This window comes from Harpegnathos saltator, unplaced genomic scaffold (assembly GCF_003227715.2).
Source record: "Harpegnathos saltator strain DR-91 unplaced genomic scaffold, Hsal_v8.6 scaffold295, whole genome shotgun sequence".
NCBI lineage: Eukaryota > Metazoa > Arthropoda > Insecta > Hymenoptera > Formicidae > Harpegnathos > Harpegnathos saltator.
The window spans coordinates 1,411,543-1,431,480 of record NW_020230089.1 but is presented as its reverse complement, the minus strand read 5'-3'; the positions used below and the strand labels follow the sequence as shown (position 1 = coordinate 1,431,480).

The following is a 19,938-nucleotide window of genomic DNA, read 5'->3' as shown; positions in this document are numbered from 1 at the left end:
ACCTCTCCGGGGGTGGTCTTCGCTAAAAGGGGTTGGCCGCCGCCGAACAGTCGGAACGAAGATTGAGCGAGGCGCGATCACGATGGATCGTTTACGAGGGTATCTGCTGATTCCTCCGACTGTGTAGACTCGCGAGATGCATCGAGATGCGCCGTCGATCTTTCGAGAAGTTTATAGTTTCGTGCCGTTTCGGTCGGAGCTTGTTTGCGCTTCCGAATGCGAATTTCTCCAGCGATCTAATTACCGAGGGACTCTACGCCGCTACGACGATCAAACAAGTCTTAGCGAAATGCGAGAGATATGGCTCCGCCGATGCTTCCGTGCACTTCGAGAAATAAATGTTTGATATTCGAGACTATAATAGTATAGTACTTGGGGAGGAAAAATTGGCGGCATAAGCGAACGTCAGCGAGAATCAGATACGATTTGGTTCGAAGAAACGGAATTTCTGATAGTTAGAATTGAATTTTCTTCATTCAGAATCAGTTCCGTTTCCTTCAACTAAAGCGAGTTTGTGTCACTTGTTTAACCAATCTTTCGTTTCCGTGCGTAATAACAATATAGCCAAGAAAGCTACTTTGTAGTAAATTCCAAAGTTTAGAAAATGATCACTTTACATGTACTCTACCACTACTCACTGTCTCGTTAGAATGACAAAAAGATACCGACTGGCAGCGGAAGCAATTATGAAATTCGAATGCGACTATTTGTTAAAGTCGACAATTAATTTCCACGAGACAAAGGAACGCTTTGCCCGCAGTGTATAAGAAGAACTCCATCTTCCAAACGTCGGCCATAAAGAATTGTCCACGGCTGGAAGTTCGTTACGATCACGGAATATCCCGCTGGCAAACTTCTCCGGCGAAATATCACATTCGAAATTTCACGTTCGCTCGGCGATCCTCGGCGTCATTAGGGAGCGGGACATGCGAGCGGGAATTCTACTCGCGCGGCGACGAACATCCTGCTCCGTTTTCCGCGCTCTAATCGACGTATCTCCTCGCGCAATATTCTCGTTATGACGTCACCGTCGTTCACCCGCACGCGAGTTCACCCGCCCGCCCGCTCGTCCTGAAAGACGCGCATTTCGATGGCATCGTCTGTGACGCGTACCGGCGGCATGGACGTTATGAATGTACCGAGGGCAAAGAGTTTCAGGTTGCCTCGCCCGGTTTATGTGATCTCGTCGGTGAATCCGCTTGACAAACTACCCTCCATATGCGAATATATACCTCGAACGAGAGCGCGACGTTCTCTTCCCCTTCTCTTCCCCTCTCTCTCTCTCTCTCTCTCTCTCTCTCTCTCTCTCTTTCTTTCCCTCCCCTTGCGCCACCTGGTTACATCATTATCTACAAGTAATAGCTCATAGTTATGTACGAGCTGCTCTCCTCCTCCTCACCCTTCTTCTTCTTCTTCTTCTTCTTCTTTCTGCGCTGCGAGAAAAGCGCAGTGCGCGAGTTTGCGCTCCTAATACGGCTTGTTATCGACAAATACGCCGGAGAACCAATCCGGCGAGCGATCTCGTTATCGGTAATCCTTAGGCTCTCAATGATAACAGTGACTCGAGAGAATATCATTATATTAGCGACTTTTTCCACCGTGAAATGTTGCGGAAGATGAGAACATGAGAACGAGAAAAGAAGCGATTTTGCCTTTTTTCCTTCTCTCCTCCCCCCCCCCTCTTTCTCGCTCTCTTCTCTCTTAACGATCGCTTTGTGTCGCTGCAGACATGAGATCTCACAACCGAGATTCTCAAGGCGACGCATCTCTCTCGACGAGAGCTCTCCTCGAGAGAGAGAGAGAGAGAGAGAGAGAGAGAGAGAGAGAGAGACTCGAGCAGTGCGTCCGAGCGAGTTTGCAATTCGTGAGAAAAATATCGTAATGACTCTACATATCTACATGCATATAAATATATATCTATATCAGTCATCGGTGCGCATCTATGATCGCAACGCTCTACATTACTTATCCGCGTCGGCGACCCGGCGATTAAGTTTCCCGCGGATCGCCAAGTTCGCGAGATTTGCGCGAAGTAGCGCGTCGCATGTGTATGTGTGTGTGTGTGTGTGTCTGTGCAAACAGCGCTACGCTGATACGCAGTATCGCACGGCGGAGCTCGCACGTTTCTAGAATCGACCGACACGATTAAATTACCGTAATGACCGCGTTGGGAGCCGTTGAACGGTATCTCCGCGTTAGCCGCGCCGTTCTCACCGCGACTCGCGATGCATTTTATCCTCTCGCCGGAGTGCGAGCGAAAGAGAGAGAGAGAGAGAGTGAGAGAGGGATAGGGGGAGAGGGGGGGGGGTTGGTATGCGTTTTTGCATATATCCTTTGACGTGGAAAAAGGGTGGAGCATAGGAGCAAGCGGGCAAAGAGTTTTCCAGCCTGCTTTATGATCTCGTCGCTGCGTCGCTAAGTCCCCCTCGACAAACGACCCTTTGTACGTAAATACCATGAATAAGAGCACGGCCGAGGGGGAAGGGGGGAGGGAGCGTTCTTATCTTCCATTAGTTTGTTGCGTAATTTCTCATTACAATGCCAAGATTACGGTTTGCCTTAGGATCCCTAAATTTCAGCCGAGTTGAATCCGGGGAATCTGTCCGCGCACTTGTCTCCCTCTCTCTTTTTCTCTTCTCCCTCTTTGCTGTGATCGCTCGAAATACCGAAATGCGCGGTATTTAAAACGTGTCTTTTATTCTTCTTTGTTTTCTTTATACTGCAGTGGTAATACACGAAGATGCGCGGTTCTCCTGATCAACGGAAGTGCCTTCATTCAGTCGAGGAAGAGAGAGGAGAGAGAGAGAGAGAGAGAGAGAGAGAGAGAGAGAGATAGCGAGATTCGATCAAATTTTCTTCATCTCGACGTTTCTTTTTAACCAATCTCTTTTTTCCATACATAAAAATTGAAATCAGTATTGATATGCGGAATTAAAATTAAAGAGGGAAGCTAAATGGTATTCGTATCCGAGGTTCTCAAATGTTCGATCACTAAAAATTAATTAAAAATGAAAATGTTGGAAAAAATTCCGGCTCCTGGCAATCGTCTACCGACAAGACTCTCCAGATTCGAATGGGTTAAAGGACAGCGGGTGATTGCGATCTACGAGCCGTGTTCGTTGCGACTCGCACGGCTGATACTCGTGCGCTGCACGACCCCGATTCGAATTACCATGTAATTTTTTATAAATCGGATTCGCGAGCGGCATTAGAACGCTTTGAGGGTCCTCCTTCGTCGCAACTTGTCATCGTTCTCGTATCCCGTGTGTTTATTACATTTTACGCGCTGCTACGATTATTTTTGCAGATCTGTCGACGATTTTCCATTTATTCCTTTGTACTCGGCGAGACTTGTACTCCCTTGTGTATCAAATTGATTAAAAAAATCCGTTTGTTTTTTTCCTGCACGGCTGTTACATTATTAAAACAGCGAACGAACTGTTTGATCAATCTGATAGCTTTGAGAGGGAGGGAAGAAGAGAGAGAGAGAGAGAGAGAGAGAGAGAGAGAGAGAGAGAGAGAGAGAGACATGAAATACAGAAAAAAAGAGAACGGGAGGACATATATTTTGATATATTTTATAGTAATATGAGATACACGGCCGCAGTTTTCTCGTTGGAATATAAACGACTCCCCTTTTTTATTTTTTACAGGAGCGGCATATTGTCGGAGAAAAACGCGCGTTTTCGCTCAAAAGCGGCACTGCAGCGGCGGCGGCCGATCTTTCGTCAAGGTAAACGGATGTGTTATATTCATGCGACATTAATCGGCGAATCTTACGAAATCGCTTAGTCACGATCGTTTGTTGACTCGCGCTCGCTCGGTGGGAACGGAAGGCTTTTCGTCGTGCGTTTTCGCGCAAGCAGCGTCTTAGAGCGATAGCGGAAGGGTGGCGCTCGCGTGAAAATTCGCCGACAGCGGCTCCCGCGGGAGGAGAGTGGGAGAGATAACCGTGTGATTTTGCAGTTTCGCGAGCGTAATTGTTCGCTGAACCAATTGTCGACGTCGGGAGGGGCTGGGAAAAGGAGGATTTGTTGCTTTGGCGTTTCTAGACAAACATAAGCGATGCCGTGAACCGAGTCAGCAGCGCACCGTGCACGTCTACAATGAAGAGACGCGCCCTCGCAAACGGTGGAAGATCCTCGCGACCTGATTCCGCGCTCGCTTGTTTTAACGTTCCGAAAATATCCATACTCGCCGTTCTCTCGCTCTCTCCATTAGCGCGCGAGCGCGCACGAGAGAGAGAGAGAGAGAGAGAGAGAGAGAGAGAGATGTCCCAGAATCGGCGACCTTAATTTCGAGCGAGATCAATAACGCGTGAAGGCTCGTCGTTAAATTTGCACTCTCGGCTCTCGTTCGCGCGGCTAAATTTCGCGGATAGAAGTCCGTCGGAGAAGCGTTGGACGACAAGAAGCGGTTTTTCCTCTCCTTCTCTCTGTGACTCGCGAAAATTTGGAGAAACCAAAGAGGAGCCCGCGACATTTTATACCTGCCTCTCTCGCGATTTATCCCGTTTCCGGGATCTCACCGCTGAAATATTACCGCGCGACTCGCCCTGATGTATAATACAGGATGATTTCCGTGCATTATTATTCCGGGCAGACGCGCTGCTATCGCATAAATATGTAATCGCGACAAAATCGCACGATTGTGATCATATGGTCACGACCGAGAGAAAGACAGACAAGTGCTTTTATCAGGGCATTGCTTTCGCGAAGCAACGCGTTTACAAGAAAGTATTTTATGAAAAAGTTATTGCGCGATCAATCGTGTTAGATGACACTTAATACCTAGTTCTAGCCGTTCCAACGGCTGCGTTCATCGATCGGGGTATGTGACATTTCTGTAAATGTTCGGTTTGTATCGGGAGGATAAAGAGAGAAAGAGAGAGGGAGAGACAGAGAGCGCGTACGCTAAATACGAATTTCAGATCTAAGTCTCGCGAGACTTGTCGTCATCGATAAGATTTCGCGAAGCCTTTCGCTATTCACGGTCGCGCACGGTATCGCTGACGTGCGCGCGTCTCCTGATTATAAATCCTCTTTTATTCGACGGCCGCGTCGCCGTACTGTAAACGCGGATAAACTTCTCGTAAGATGCGATTCCCATCGAATCCGCGTTAAATCAGACGGAACGTCAGGAACTGCCGAGGCAGAGGGGAAAGTCGCTTTCAGAATTGCACGCTTGCTCTCCCCCCCTCTCTCTCTCTCTCTCTCTCTCGTACCTACACGTACACACATACGCATATCTCTCGATATGGAGAAGCGGCCCGCGATTTTATATCTCCGCTGATAAAGCGCCTTCCTCTGTCTAACGCGCGGCGTCACGCCGCGTTTCCTCGTCGGCGAGCCGCTCGCTCGCAGCAGGGAAGTCGATTTCTATCGAGTGAACACCAAATCGAATCGAGTCTTCCGTGCGTACGATGTCGCAAAATCGCGGAGGGAAAGAGACGGTGAGCGAGAGATAGATAGATAGATAGATAGATAGATAGATAGATAGATAGATAGATAGATGGATGGATGGATTGATAGAGAAAGAAAGAAGAACATCGCGCAAGGAGACGCGCGTTATAAATTATTTACATACCTCTTCAACTTCTCGCGCGTTTCCCTCCTCTCCCCTCGCCGCGCATTGCTGTGCCTAACCGCATCGCGAAATCGCAGCCTGGCAAATATACGATAAACCATTGTCAATTATCGCGCGCGTATCACTCCGAATCAACCGAGAGATTTATTTTTTCGATGATTGACAGGCTGCGATCGTCTGTACGGGAAAGGGGGAGCAAAGACGGAAGGGCAAGAGAGCGAGAGGGGAAGAGGGGATAGGGGAGGGGGAAGTGCGGTTTGGTTGCGCCGAATTGGAGTGAAATGGTGGTATTACAAAAAGAAATACACACTTTCCGTCGGGTGATTTCTCCCTTCCTCCCTCTTCTCTCTCCCGCGTTCCCTTGCCTCCCGGAACCCTCGCTCGTTCTTCATCCCTTTCGTATCTGTCTCTCCTCTCGCTCTCCGTCTCTCTCCGCGCGGCAAGGTTTGTACCGCGAAACGATTTCGCGTCACGAGCAGAAATTTTCGTCCCTAGTTCCGTCGCGATGCGACGTCCCACGGCTCGCTTCGCCCCTCCGGCCCCCGGGGGCCATTGTTTTCGTCCGTTGCGGCGTGGATCGACGCGGAAATATATCCTCGTTCGAGAGTTTTTTAATGTATTCCAGAATTTCGGCCGGGCACGTCCTGCTGGGAGCTGTCACGGGGGTAGATGGACGTCGGTGGTGGAGATGATGGATTCAGCGAAATTAAATGACGGATCGCGTCGTCTCTTTTAGCTTAGCGCGCTCGCCGCTCGCTCGCTCCCGTGCGCTCCGCCGCGATTTCGGCGGGACGAAATGGGCGAAATAAATTTCTATTGGCCTAGTTTGTGCCGGAGATCGCGATTACGGGCCTTCCGGATTGTTTAATTTCAAGCGCGCCTGCATCGCGCGTGTTCGCTCGAGCGCGAGCGTGAGTCGACTGCGCGATGGAGTTTCATAAATTCCTTTGAAGGGGAAGACGTATGTGTTACGCGGGCGTCGTGCTTCTCCCTCCCGGCGCCGCGTAGAAGGACGACACGTAGTTTTCTAAGTTTCATGTACGTTTCGTTGCGCTCCCCCTACATTTTGTGAGGGGTTCCATTAGGAGTTATCATTTCACCCGTCGCCAGACGGGACGGGAGCTAATGGTCGCCCCAGACAGAAAGGGAGAACAATTTTCCTGTTTACGTAAAAGACAAACAGACAGAGGTTTTCAACGCGGAGGAGAGACGCCTTATCTTCCTCGCTCTCTATCTCTTTCTCTCAATGTCCCCAATCAATATCAATTCAAACGTTACGCGAGACACAAGTCGGTGGAAAATTCTGCAACGGCTTTGTTTTCTCAAGCGCGCTTTCTCTCTCTCTCTCTCTCTCTCTCTCTCTCTCTCTCTCTCTCTCTCTCTCTCTCTCTCTCTCCCCCCCCGGCGTTGGTAGCATATATCGAGTGTTTACCATGAGATATAAATGTGCACAGAGTAAACAAGACTCACCGGAGTCGAAGGTCACCTCGCTAACCATGATCCAACGGCCTGAGAAGTGCAGTCGTAGCTTCACGAATTTTCCGACTCGATGATGAAGCTTGATCGTGATATTCCGCGAGGACTCGAAGATCTTGTCTTCCATATACGTGTAGGTAATTGGCTTGCCCGTGTAATACTTGCCGCCGATGCTGAAGAGGATATCGACCTCCGAGAACACCTGTAACACGCAAGTCGGGACGGTTACTCTAAGTACTTTGAATATATGAATCACTTGAGATACGTGCGCTGTCTAATTTCCTTGGAATGAAGTCTCGTTGAAAACGGGCGGGAATTCGGTCGAAGAGACAGCGAAAATATTCGAAATTGCAGGAGCGGTTCCGTTCAAAAATTTAGGATGACTTTCGTCAAATTTTAATTGAGTCAATCGATGTTTAATTCGGCCGACAAAGTTGCCGGGATCAGAGATAAAAGTTTGTCGTCATGAAAATTGAATATGAAAATGTTATCTTGTTCTCTTCCTTTATAATCTATATTTAAAGCTATTATCAATCTCTCTCTCTCTCTCTCTCTCTCTCTCTCTCTCTCTCTCTCTCTCTCTCTTTCCCTCCCTCTCTTTCAGGTATCACTTGCTTGTTAATAAACACCGGGTTATTATTTCTATGGTAATTGCTGGCTGACAAATTACGTAGATAGAAATCGCTGTTGCAAAATTCTGCCGATCAATAATCGATTGGTTTAATCGGACTTTGACGAACGTCACCCTCAGAGCGAGTTTTTCATTCATATTTTCACTCGCATGACTGGTTTTTTTAATCGATTAGAGTGAACTCATCTCCGGCATTAGTTTTGTTCCTCAGTCTTAAATGAAAATATCCACTCGACGATCCAGAGTGGAGAATTCGCTCTGTCTGAGAGAACATCCGCTCGAGTGCGAGCGACTCGGGTGTCGTTCAACTTCTCGAGCGTAATTTCGTCCAAAGACATTTAAAAAGCGCGCACAAAAGGTCGCGCAAGCAGATACGAACGATTAGGCAAAAGTAATTACGCGAGCGCGACTGCGGCGGCGGCGATGGCGGCCCGGGGATCGCCACAATGAAGTCGCACCGAGATATTTATTAAGCTCTAAGACGAACGGGATAATAGTATGAATTACGCAATGAATAAGCGCGCGCGAGCGGCCCGACAGAATTTATCGTACGTATTACTCGCATGAGTGCCTCGTCGGCATGAAAGAGGAAACACAGTACATATTTCGTAACAGCGAAATTCCTATTCCGCCTCTCCGAGCTACTTTTTCACCTCCTGAACAACCGCATCGCGCGCCCGTAAATTTTTGACCGCGGATAGCATTTTTCAGGGCTGACTACTTTCGCGCTCGTAAATTCACGGACGACGACCTGACAGGAAAGGAATTTCGTCGTCACGGAATGCAAGCCCTTACGAGAGAGGGGAGAGAGAGAGAGAGAGAGAGAGAGAGAGAGAGAGAGAGAGAGAGAGAGAGAGAGCTGTATGTGGCGCCCCGGCAAAATTGGGGTCGATGGGGATTGCGCCGGAGGAAATCGCGCGTCCTCCTCCTCCTCCTCCTCCTCCAGCGCCACTTCCTAGCCGGAATCGATCGTGACATCGATCGCCGAATTTGCGTGATTAACTGCGAACGACGGCGGCGACGGGTCGCGCGAGGGAAAAATGATTTCTACTACGGTTAAACGAGTAACTCCGGCTGATATGAAATAAAACGGATTACGCCGGTGGATATTAGGTAAAATGGATACCCGCGCGGATACGCGACATTGATGGATGGAGTCGACTCGAAAACCTCACCGCTCGAAGGAGATTTACCGACAAAGTGCGGCCGAATCGCACTTCCCTTCCCCCCCCTCTCTCTCTCTCTCTCTTTCTACTTCTCTCTTTCTCTTTAGCGAAAAGCCGTCTGGTACCTTTGAAGATGTTATAAAAGTTTAATGTGTCCCTAAAGTTCGATGGAGTATATGATCTGACCATAAATCAACCATTATCCGCGCGGGGTATTATCCGTAAGGTCGCTTTTTGTTAGTGGAAGTGTATCGAGAGATTGTGCATCCATATAATATATATATTATATACTCCATGTGCTCGTGTTCGGCATCGCGATTTCGACTTTACGATCCGTCCTTACTCCCCCTTCGTTCCTTTTTCTCCTCCTTTATAAAACGGTCGACGTAAAAATATATTACGCCTTCTACGTTGACACGCGAGTCGAAGTTCGTCGGACGCGGACGTCGCGGGGACGGGAGAGTGAGCGAGCGAGCTGGGGAGGGAAGGAAGGATGGAAGGAAGTATGGCAGGAAGGAAGGAAGGAAGGAAGGAAGTATGGAAGAACAGAGTCGCGTATCGATCCGTTTCTTCCCGCGGAAGGAAGACAGCGTGTGACGCGCGGAGGTAATCGAGTTTTCATCGCGCCGCGAAAACGCTGGCGCGGGGAAAGCGCAGCGACGACGCCGACGGGGACGAGGGCGGGGGCGGCGCGATTGCCCGAAACGGTCTCGTGTACAAACGGCGCGCCGAGTGTGCGAAGTGCCTGTTGAATATTCGTAAGTCACGGGCCATTTGAAATTCCGAATATTCCGGCGACGGCGCGCGGCGGCGGCGCCGGATAATCTGGAATTCCGTAAGTTTCGATTAATGTTGAATAATTCCATGGGGGGTTCTCTTAAGTGGACGCCGGACTCTCCGTCACCGTGCTCGTGGATGCTTTCCATCTTGGCTTTAGTCGCCTAGCTAGCTAGCTAGCTAGCTAGCTAGCTGGGTAACGCGCCGAGTCCGACGACGGCGACGGCGGCGGCGCGGGAACTGGCGGAACCCAGTAATTTGTCGAGGAATTCTATGTGTGCCATATTTCGCCGGAATTGGAGCGGGGAATATCATATCGCGTAAAGTTGATTGTCAGAGTGTATAGCGGCGCGGAACCGCACGTAAGAGCTTGTAAAGCGACGGCTCTCTAAAAGTTACCGAGTTACCCCGTCCGCCGGGCGGGTTCGCCGAGCGATAAAGTAAGTTCCTCGCGGCACTAGATTTAGGTGGATGTATTTAATAATAAAGATACAGCCACCTGTAAAAAAGGAAAATCCCCAAAGCGGAGCGGGAGAGAGCCGGTGTGTCTTCGGCTCGCTCCTCGTTGGGCTGCTTTCGAAATCTCCCCGAGTCGCGTTCGACTCTGACTCCTCACACATAGAGCGAATATTTTCATTCGAAAGCGGAGACTGAGTCTGATGGAATCTCGACGTTTGTTCGCCCGAAATTCCACTCGAGAAACTCGACAGAGTGATAATCGGGTCACTCGAATCCGAGTTATGTCAACTCGCAGCGAGTTCCGTCGTCTCATATGAACAAATTCACCCTAATCGCGACTTAGCGAATTCATCGGTCATGGAATTAAGAACCCATCTTGAGTTTGAGTCAAACATCCATTCCTCTGCGACCCGAACGGCGGTATTAACAATATCGAGCGCATCTTCGCTTATTTCGAATGAACACTTTGTTCCGCGAAATTCAGACAAGTCTATGACGTACGTCGTACGAAAAGAAACAGAAAAGAAGAAGACCGCCAGGGGGATGGTGCTGCCGCACATATCACGGAAGTTTCGCGCAGCACCGAAACTTCGACAGAGTTTAAAGACGGATGTGCCGCGGCCGAGTGTCTTTTTGCCCTAAGCCGCTCCGCTAATCGCTTCCACGGTCAGCATGGCCACCGACTCGCCTAACCACGGGGAAAACCACGGTGACGTCGTTTACACACGCGAACACGGGAATGCGCGATAATACAGCGCGGTAGCGGATTCCTTTCCGACTTACGCACCTACGCACTCACGCACGCGAACGAGCGAAGCGTCTTCTCGCTCTCCTCTCGTATTTTGCGATGTCGTTGCGCGTGGATCCCGGGAATGCATTTCCAATGATGCGGTAGACAGGCAGTCGGCCTATCGGAGATTCGGTTATCCTAATCCGCGTCATGTAAATCCAATTTCCAGAGGTTTATCTCGCGACAATGGCGGCGCGGGGCGATACGCGCGGCGGGTAGACGCGAGATCCGGCGGTAACAGCAGCCAGCCAGGCAGGTAATATCGACATGTCGATGCACCTTGCTCGTCTTGCGCGTAGGTGGTGCATGAAGATAGGTCGCCATAAAACTCGTTTGCACGGGCTCTTCGTGCTACGTTGTTGCTGCTGTTGCCGAAAGTCTGGAGGGAGAGACGAGCGAGAGCGGAGACAGAGAGAGAGAGAGAGAGAGAGAGAGGAGAGGGAGGCAGGAGAAAATAGCGATACGCGTGTGTGTACACATATAGATATTCCGCCGGTGCGTGCACTGAGCGGGCGGAATCGCTCGGCTTATCGGATGTAATATGTAGAACGAAGCGCGCGCGACGGTCTCGATGCGGAAGTAAATCCTGTTTTAAAGTGCGCCTCTCGAGAGAAGAGGAGAGTGAGGGAGGCGGAAAAGGAGGTCGCTCCTCTACGCGACGGGGAGATCACGTCGTCGTCGTTGCGTCGCGCTACATCGTTTCGAAGAAGGAGAAAGGAAAAAAACTGGGGAAACATGCGAGGGATCGTAAGTGCTCTGATGAGCGCGAGCAATTATACGAAGGGACGACGTGCGTCCAGGGGGAGGGAGAGGATTGCTTCGACGATGAACTAGGCGATATCTCTCTCTCTCTCTCTCTCTCTCTCTCTCCCTCTCCCTCTCCGGGAAAGCGTGTATATTTTCCGACTATTCTGCGTAATTAGGTATTAAGAAGCGTGAGAAAGAGAGGGAGGGAGAGAGAGAGAGAGAGAGAGAGAGAGAGAGGCATTTTGCGCTCACCGGGGGAGGGGGAGGGGGGAGCGAAGGGTGCAGGGAGGAGGATAATAAATGCCCGAGTCGGAGGACGTGGAATTTCGCGGATAAATGTAATTTATCGGCAGGGCGTTATCGAGCTGCAGATGCGGCTCGCGAAAAACGAGGTAGCAGCGCGCTCGCGTTCACGGCCCGGCCGTTCGGGCTGTATTAGAGGAGGCTCCTAGAATAATTATGACAGCGCGTACACATTCCATTTCGTTCCATTAGCCGGCTATGGAGTTTTATGCATTACGCTGAATAGGTAATACGCCTTGGTTCGACCAAACACGTAACGCAGCGGCACGGCGCGGCGCGGCGAATCCGTCGGCGAAATTCAAGTGAATCCGGGAGGAAAGAGCATTCGTAAATAAAATCGGCACCGGCGAGTGCCACACGCGCGCGCACGCGGAAAACCGTTACATCGACCAGGGCTCGGGCAATCATGCGAATTTATGCACTTTGACGAGATGCTGCTCTTACGCTGAATCAGAGGAAGCGTCTCGTCGCTTGGGATATCGGACAAACGAGCGGAAGATCCCCTTTATCCTTCTCTCTCTCTCTCTCTCTCTCTCTCTCTCTCTCTATCTCTCTCTCTCTCTCTCTCTCTCTCTCTCTCTCTCTATCTCTCTGCGACGAGGCTGCCGGCTTGTCGGCGCCCCACTCGGAGGAAACGAGTAAATTCATTCTTCGCGAATAAGCAGATCCGTCTTTCCCCGGTGCTTGTTAACGTCGCGACATGTGCGCGGGCGCGCGTACTCCGGAAAATTACCCCGGAAAATTACCCGACCCTCCGCGAGTGAGAGAGGAGGAGAAGGAGGTGGAGGAAATCCGCGCGCGAGCGATTTCGCGCGGATTCCTAGCTCTGGAGTGCGTTTCGACGGCCGGGGGGTTCCTTCCTCCCTTTCTCTCCCTCGTCTCGCGGTCTATTATCATTCGCGACGGACATGGCTGGCGCTCTCCTGGTCGAAGGGAGGAATGTTATTTGGATATCAAAGATGCGACACACACACGGAAGCAAGGAGAGGATGAGAAGCGCTGCAAAGCCTTTCCTCCTTCCAACAAGGGGTGTCCCGGCATTGTAAAAGGCTCGAGTTTACGAGTGCGAGCGGCGCACCATCCTCATCCTCATCGTCGTCGTCGTCGTCGTCGTGTCTCGTCTTTGCGCCACCACCGCCTGTATATAAAACCAGCCGACGTGGAAGAGGGAAGGAGGTGATGATCGGGTGTTGGATGGTGTACGGAGGTCCGGAGACCACGAAGAGGTCGGCGCGTGGCCGTTCCGGAGGATCGCCGACCGCTGCATCAAAGACCGGGGAGGGGGGGAGAGGGAGGGGGCGCATTTATGGCGCGCCGCCGCCGTCGTCGCCGGGCGAAGGACCGGCGGTCTACGCTCGCCGTATAGAGTTCGCCGATCGCTCGTTGCAGCAGCGGGGAGAGCGCAAGCAGAGAGCGAGAGAGGGGGATGAAGAGGGAGCGAGAGGAAACGTTGATACGCGTACGAGGGACTTTGTAATTATTGGCTCTAAAGCGAAGTCGGTCCTGTCCGTTTTTCAGCGCGCCGATTATCCGAATTGGGTATCGAAAATCCATTAGTACGCGCGCGCCTGCGACAACGGTGGGTGGGGGGAGGAGGGTTCACTTGCTTTTTATCACTCTCTTTCCCACTCCCTCGCTGTTATTATTCTCACTCTTTCTTCCCTTGCTCTCGCCTCCGCCGATGGAGGACGCGGATGCGCCTCTCTCGCTCGTAAATTCGGTAATAATTCTTCCGTGTATCAATGCACACACGAGGCGGCGGAGGCTTCGGCGTTTCCGCGAGCGAGCGAGCGAGCGAGCACGGGCTACCGCTCGCGGCTAAGATATTGATTTACGACAGCAGTAATGAGAGAGCGAGCAAGAGAGAGAGAGAGAGAGAGAGAGAGAGAGAGAGAGAGAGAGCTCGTCCCCCTGTATCTCGGATTTCCTCGCATTTTCCGCGGAGTCCTTCGATACCGGATGAAAAACCGGCAGCGGCGGAAGGGGGTTGAACGTAACTGTCGTCGTCGTCGTCGTCGTCGTCGTCGCCGCCGCCGCCGGCCGCGAGTTTATCGCGAATACTTATTGCGCGCTTTGCGCGCTCGCGATACACCGTATGAATTTATTTTTCGCGGTATGTAAGCGCCATTCCGATTCATTGTTATAGTAGTCGTACAACCCTCCTGCTTCCGCCCCCGCCCCCATCTTTCTCACGACGCGTGTAGCTCGGATTATAAAGTATATAATCCATTTATGGTCTATCTCGCGTGCGCACATTTTTATGTTATCCGCCACGCCAAGCCGCAGCGGCGGGGGCGCGACCGCGCGATAAGGAATAGCACCGTCGCCCTTCATTCCCGCCGCCAGCAGAGGTCCACGTAGTAGCGCGCTCGCTCGAATTTCACCGCGCGACTAATTTATGTTTAATAGGCATATTAAAGTTTATACGCATTCGCCAGGGGAATCTGGCCTGAAGTTGAATCGTAATACGAATACTATAGGGATGTTTGGTAGAGGGTGATCACTGAACCCCAGCATCAAAGAGCGCGCGTTCACGCTGGATTGCCCGCGACTGTATTTGCGCTTTGTGCGAAATATCCGCGAGCGAGCGGCTCGCGATGGCACTATTCGCCCCGGCCCTTCCTCGCGCCTCCTTTCCCCTTTCGCCGCTTGGCAGGGGAATTTTTCGATTTTCGCTGCTGATCGTTTTTCCATTAACGCCGCGCGTAAAGTAAAAATGTCATTGCGTACCTAACTCTGAATATTCTTGTTACTTTTGACTCCTTAAATGCTAATATCTAAACTATTCAACATAGAATGTATGTTTTCAATATAAATATTCTAAAAACTATACATTGCGTATATTTTTTTTTAATATTTGTATTTAAAAGCCAGAATAATAGGAATATCCAGATCTCTCTCTCTCTCTCTCTCTCTTTCTCGGTGCATATCTGGATTTAGTATTTTTACCTTACAGCACATCGGATATTCTCAGCGAAAAACGCAGAATGATTTCGCGACGTACGCAAGTCGAACTAACAGCAAGCAGAGAGATATCATGCGTAATAGCTCGATTGTCCGAAGGACCCGCGAGCTTGAAACACCGCGGATCGAAACCCATTTTTTATTGTTTGGCTTGCTTTTTTATTTACCGCTTTACGTGCGATCGATGCCGCCTCCGCTGCCGCCGCACGTCGTAATATTCACGTGCGCTCGCGAGTTCGCGCGTTCGGATTTTGCGATGTAACAGATTTCGCAATATGAGGGATTTTACATCGCGAGAAATTGTACAGCCCAGCAGATTTTACGGCGAAACAATCGAAAAAATTATTTATTCGTCGGGCGAAATTGCGGCGATCGAGCGGTAACCGCGTCGATGCTCTCTCTCTCTCTCTCTCTCTCTCTCTCTCTCTCTCTCTCTCTCTCTCTCTCTCTCTCTCTCTCTCTCTCTCTCCCTCTCTCTCTCTCTCTCTCACTGTCTTTCTCGCTCCCTGCAGTCGCCCGAATCGGTGATACAAATTTTCGCATCGCAACGTCCGCGACGTATAAACAAACAAGCGCGTGTCTCGACGGAGCGCACCGATGCGACGAATATTTCTCGATCATAGCGAGATATCGTTATTAATCGAATTTCCGTCATCACCCGGCGTAATCCGCGCCTCAGCTCCGCGTGTCCCCTCGTCGCCACCTCCGACGTGCAGGCGAATGGACAGGCGATTCCAGCGCGGAAGAATTATACGGGGGCAATTTTACTCGGATCAAAATTCGGAGCCTCCGTTTCTGCCAGCATTCAATAATCTCCCATGCATATTTCACCGCACGCGCCGTCGAACCTCTAAACGAACTGTAGCATATGACGGAATACGCGCGCGTGTGTTAAAGCGGATTTGTCTCGGCTATGATGAAACATGCAATATGCACGGGGCATGGGACACACGGCGGCGTGTCGTCGCGGATCTCGGAGTTTCCATATTTTCCGTGCGACGTCATCGCGCATACGACCGTTGTAACACGCGATTTTGCCCGGCAACGAACACCCGTCCCTCCGCCTCCGCGTCCCCCTCCCTTCTTCCTGTCCCTTTCCTTCTCCGTACGTCCTCGCGTTTCTTCCCTCCTCCGTATCCGCCGGATATCTCGCGCGATTATCGACATTGACGGCGATTTCGCATCATCGCGATCGTAGCGTCGAGTATCCCCCCCTCCTTTTCCCCTCCTGCGCGAGAAAAGTGCATTATAAGATCGATACACGCCATGAAAGTTCGCGAGCGAGCGAGCGAGCGAGCCTATGTATGCAAATCACCGTCGACCATCATAATCCTATCGGATCATCGGATCGGTGACTATGTGGGTAGAGGGGGGAGGTCGCGAGTTGTAGCCGAACGGAAATTACAACGACGGATCGAATTATAACTCCTCGTGAGCGCGAGGAATCCACTTGGCGGGGTTGCGCCCGCAAACTCATTTCCGCGACTGCAACGCGCCGAGCTGAATCACGGATATGGCGAATGATGCGAAAAGTTTCGCTGCTTGCTCCTCCCCCCCCCCTCTGTCTCTCTCTCACTCACTTGACAAGCATCCGGGAATTGTTTTTCCTCCATCAAGTATCTCTCCCGTTCGAATTTTCCGCCGCTTCTCTGCCCCCGCCGGCGCTTCTTAAGTTTCGCGAGCAAAAGTTGAAATTACGAAACGCCGAACGGGAGACGCAAGACGGAGCTACGAAGGCTGACGTCGCCGACGCTGCCGTTGTCGAGATCCCACGGCGAGAATTCCGCGCATCCATCCTCGACCGTGACAGTCGCGCCCGACTCGGCTGCGATCCCACGGCGCGTCTCGCGCAAACGCAAGCTCGCGAGCGCGTTAATGATTCGTAAAGCAGAGCGATTAGGTTCCCGATGAGCCGCGAAGACTCGAACGGCCGTGAGTGCGACAACACATTTTTCGATCGCGGATGTTTCGATCTCGACGGGACACGAAGTGAAGTAAGAAGTGAATTTCTCAATAAAGAGAACCCGTGTCGCATCACCAATCATTGCGGTGATGATCACAAAAGTAGATAGACATAAATCTCGAATCGATTTTTAGAACAGATTATATAGTATACATATATAATACAAGCAAAAAGAAAACATCGAAAAAATATTCTGCTTGACGAACGATTCATCTCCATTTGAGGTGAGAAAATGAACTAAGGAAATTGAAGCTAATCTTTTTATTGATCTTCGTCGAGGTCGAAGTGAATCGAACCGGGGGAGAGAGCGACAAATTTTTTTCACTTGTTTGGAGGAAACGTCGACAAATGGAAAAATGACGCGACAATCGACCTTTTGCAAAGGAGATGACGGGATCGCGGCGGAGGGTCCAATTCCCGTCGAACGGCCCGATAACATCGCGACATGATCGTTACGTCAGAATCGCCGTGTTCGCGCCGGTGTCGACGTTTTCAGCGCGTGAATTCCGACCGGGCGACGTATGTCGCTCTGTAACGTGTGCATGAATTCCCCATTGAGATTCGCCGGATTCCTCGCGAAATAACGCGGCTAATAGCCGACTCAACGCGACCATCGCGCAGGCGAGACCGCGGTAGCAGATATCAAACTGCCGGAATCACCGTTCCACGGTGTATTGATATTCAACGGGCGTCTGCCTGATAAAGCGTCGAGTGGAATATTCAATCAAGCGTAGTAGTAGCGGGAAAGGCGAGGGGGAAGCGAGAAGAAGCGAAGCAGCGTGACGGTGAGAGGAAGAAGCGTGGGTGGTTGGTGACGGAGAGGCAAAGAGGGAGGGAGGGAGGGAGGGGTTGCACCTTCTGCCGACTAGATGCCGTGCGCCGTGCGACTACTAGACGAGAGAGAGGGGAATGAGAGAGCGAAAGAGACATAGAAAGGAGGAGGGCGGGGGGGGGGGCGGGTTAGGGGAAAGAGCGAGAGACTGACGGTAAAAGGTGAAGGAGGATCACGGGGAACCGTGGATGGCGAGCGGCGAGTGTTGATCGACGCTGCTTGCGCATTCCTGGTGAGGACTAAGGAATAACGTCGCTAAAGCGAAGGTAAACGATTCCTCAAGGCGTCAACGAGTTCGTTCGAGGGATCTCTCCTCGACTCGGAGTAATTCGATATAGCGGCGCCGCGTGCTCCCCCTGATCACGTGGATTCCTTAAGCTGCCGTGGATGTTACCCGTCTCTGTTGCGACGGGGATCGCGAGCAGGATTATCGGTTTGACGGCACGCGCCTCGTCCTTCCGCAGGACGAAAAGTCGCCCGCTGCTGCGAGAGTCTGTTCTGACGTGCGCACGTGGCACACAGTTTTTCAATAAAGAGAACCCGTGCCTCGTGCGTGTTCACCAATCATCATTCATCAGCGGCGATGATCACAGGAGTAGATCGATATAAATATCGAATCAATTTTTAACAGATTAATTGTATACATATAACACGAGCGAAAAGGAAACCCTGAGAATATTCTGCTTGACGAACGATTCATCTCCATTTGAGGTGAAAAATTGAACTAACAAAATTGCACCTAATTTTTTTATTGACCTGCGTCGAGGCTGAATTTCATTTTTGGTGAAAAATGAAACTAAAAAAAATTGAACCTAATTTTTTTATCGACTTTCGTCGAGGCTGAATCTAATTTTTGGTATTTCCTGAAAATCGCATTACATCAGGAGAAGCGGGGATTATTCATTCGCGTGGCGGCCCGTCGCGCTGCTCGATCGAGCGGCAAACTTCGTCGACGTGACGACAAAGTAACAATACTCTCTTTCTTTCTTTCTCTCTTGCGCTTCTCCGGTCACGCAGAGAACGGCAGCGATAGTTGACGAAAACGGAATTTTCCTCTCATGCAGACAACAAGTGCATCCCTCGCGCGCGAGGATAGCTAGTCGAGGAATACTCGAATACGCGAATCGCATGCGAATCGCTTACCTGGACGTCTTTGGTGAACTGGTTGTTGCAGTAGATGTGGACGGCGGAGAATTCCCGTACTTTGTCGAACTCGAACTTGATCTCGACCGGCTGGCTGCGAGTGTCATTGCGCCAGCCTATCCAGCCCTGGTTGGTGCGGTCGTTATCGTAGTAGCCCATCCTGAAGTTGTCAGGTCCTGTTCTGCCGTCCGTCAGCTGACCCAAGCCGCGACGCAGCTCGCCGTCCCAGTGGCCGTCGTAGGTCGCGTCGAAGAATTCCCATCCGTTGCCCCTTTTATCGCCCTGGGGCATCGAATAGGACACCACGCCGTCTGCGGCCAAGGGAAACAAGTCGAGATACTACGTCGACCCTTCCTCCAGCTTCTCTTCCCCTGCCCCCTTCCTCCGCCCGTCCGACCATCGCACTGTCTTCGATTTGTTCGCGAGCCGCTGCCGACCGCCAAGCGCTACTTTACGACGGACGTGCGAGATGTACAGAGATCGCAAAAGTGGCGTAATATAAGTTTCGCGGCGACGCAAGGTGCCTCCTAATAAAAGTTTTAACATTCGCGTCCGGGGAGAATAAGTACGCGCGCGTGCACACATACGTGTATGCACGTATATGTGTATACGCTGACATGCGCGTCGGCGCTCGCTGGATTTTCATGAATTCGCGGGAGAGCGACAGGAGGGGGGGGGGGGGGGGGGGTGTGTGTGTGCTTGAGTTACGGAATTAGTTATATTTATTGTATCAATATTTCACGTCTAATCCGAAAGATATACACGTGCAGGCGCGTCAGATTGAGATTCGCTGTCCTCCCCTTTCCGCACGAATTTTTTATACCTCTCGTGTCTCCCTCCTACGTGGGCGATTTTTGCCGAAACCCGCATGACTCTAGCGCGAGCGCTCTCGCGCGCGTTAACGCGACGTTAACGATGCCGTGTATGCGTGTGCTAATGATTCGTCGTGTTTCCGGGCATTGAGAGGAAGAGAACGCCTCCTCTTATTCGGCGGCCGTGGTTAATTCGATTCCCAGGCGAAAACGGAATTATACGAGCAAGATTTTGAAAAGCAAATTTGCCCTGGCCGCGCTCGCTGGTATCAGGGTTAATGGACAGTCC

The 19,938-nt window shown here is 51.1% G+C and overlaps 1 protein-coding gene across 1 annotated transcript in view; it reads right to left on the bottom strand.

Moving 5' to 3' along the window:
* LOC105188792 (discoidin domain-containing receptor 2) overlaps positions 1-19,938 on the bottom strand; it is a 205,715-nt gene that overhangs the window by 46,909 nt on the left and 138,868 nt on the right. The window contains exons 6-7 of the mRNA XM_011150426.3: positions 18,838-19,148; positions 7,057-7,264 (exon numbers count right to left, since the gene is read on the bottom strand). Coding sequence (XP_011148728.1) covers positions 7,057-7,264; positions 18,838-19,148 — 519 coding nt within the window. The remainder of the gene's footprint in view (positions 1-7,056; positions 7,265-18,837; positions 19,149-19,938) is intronic.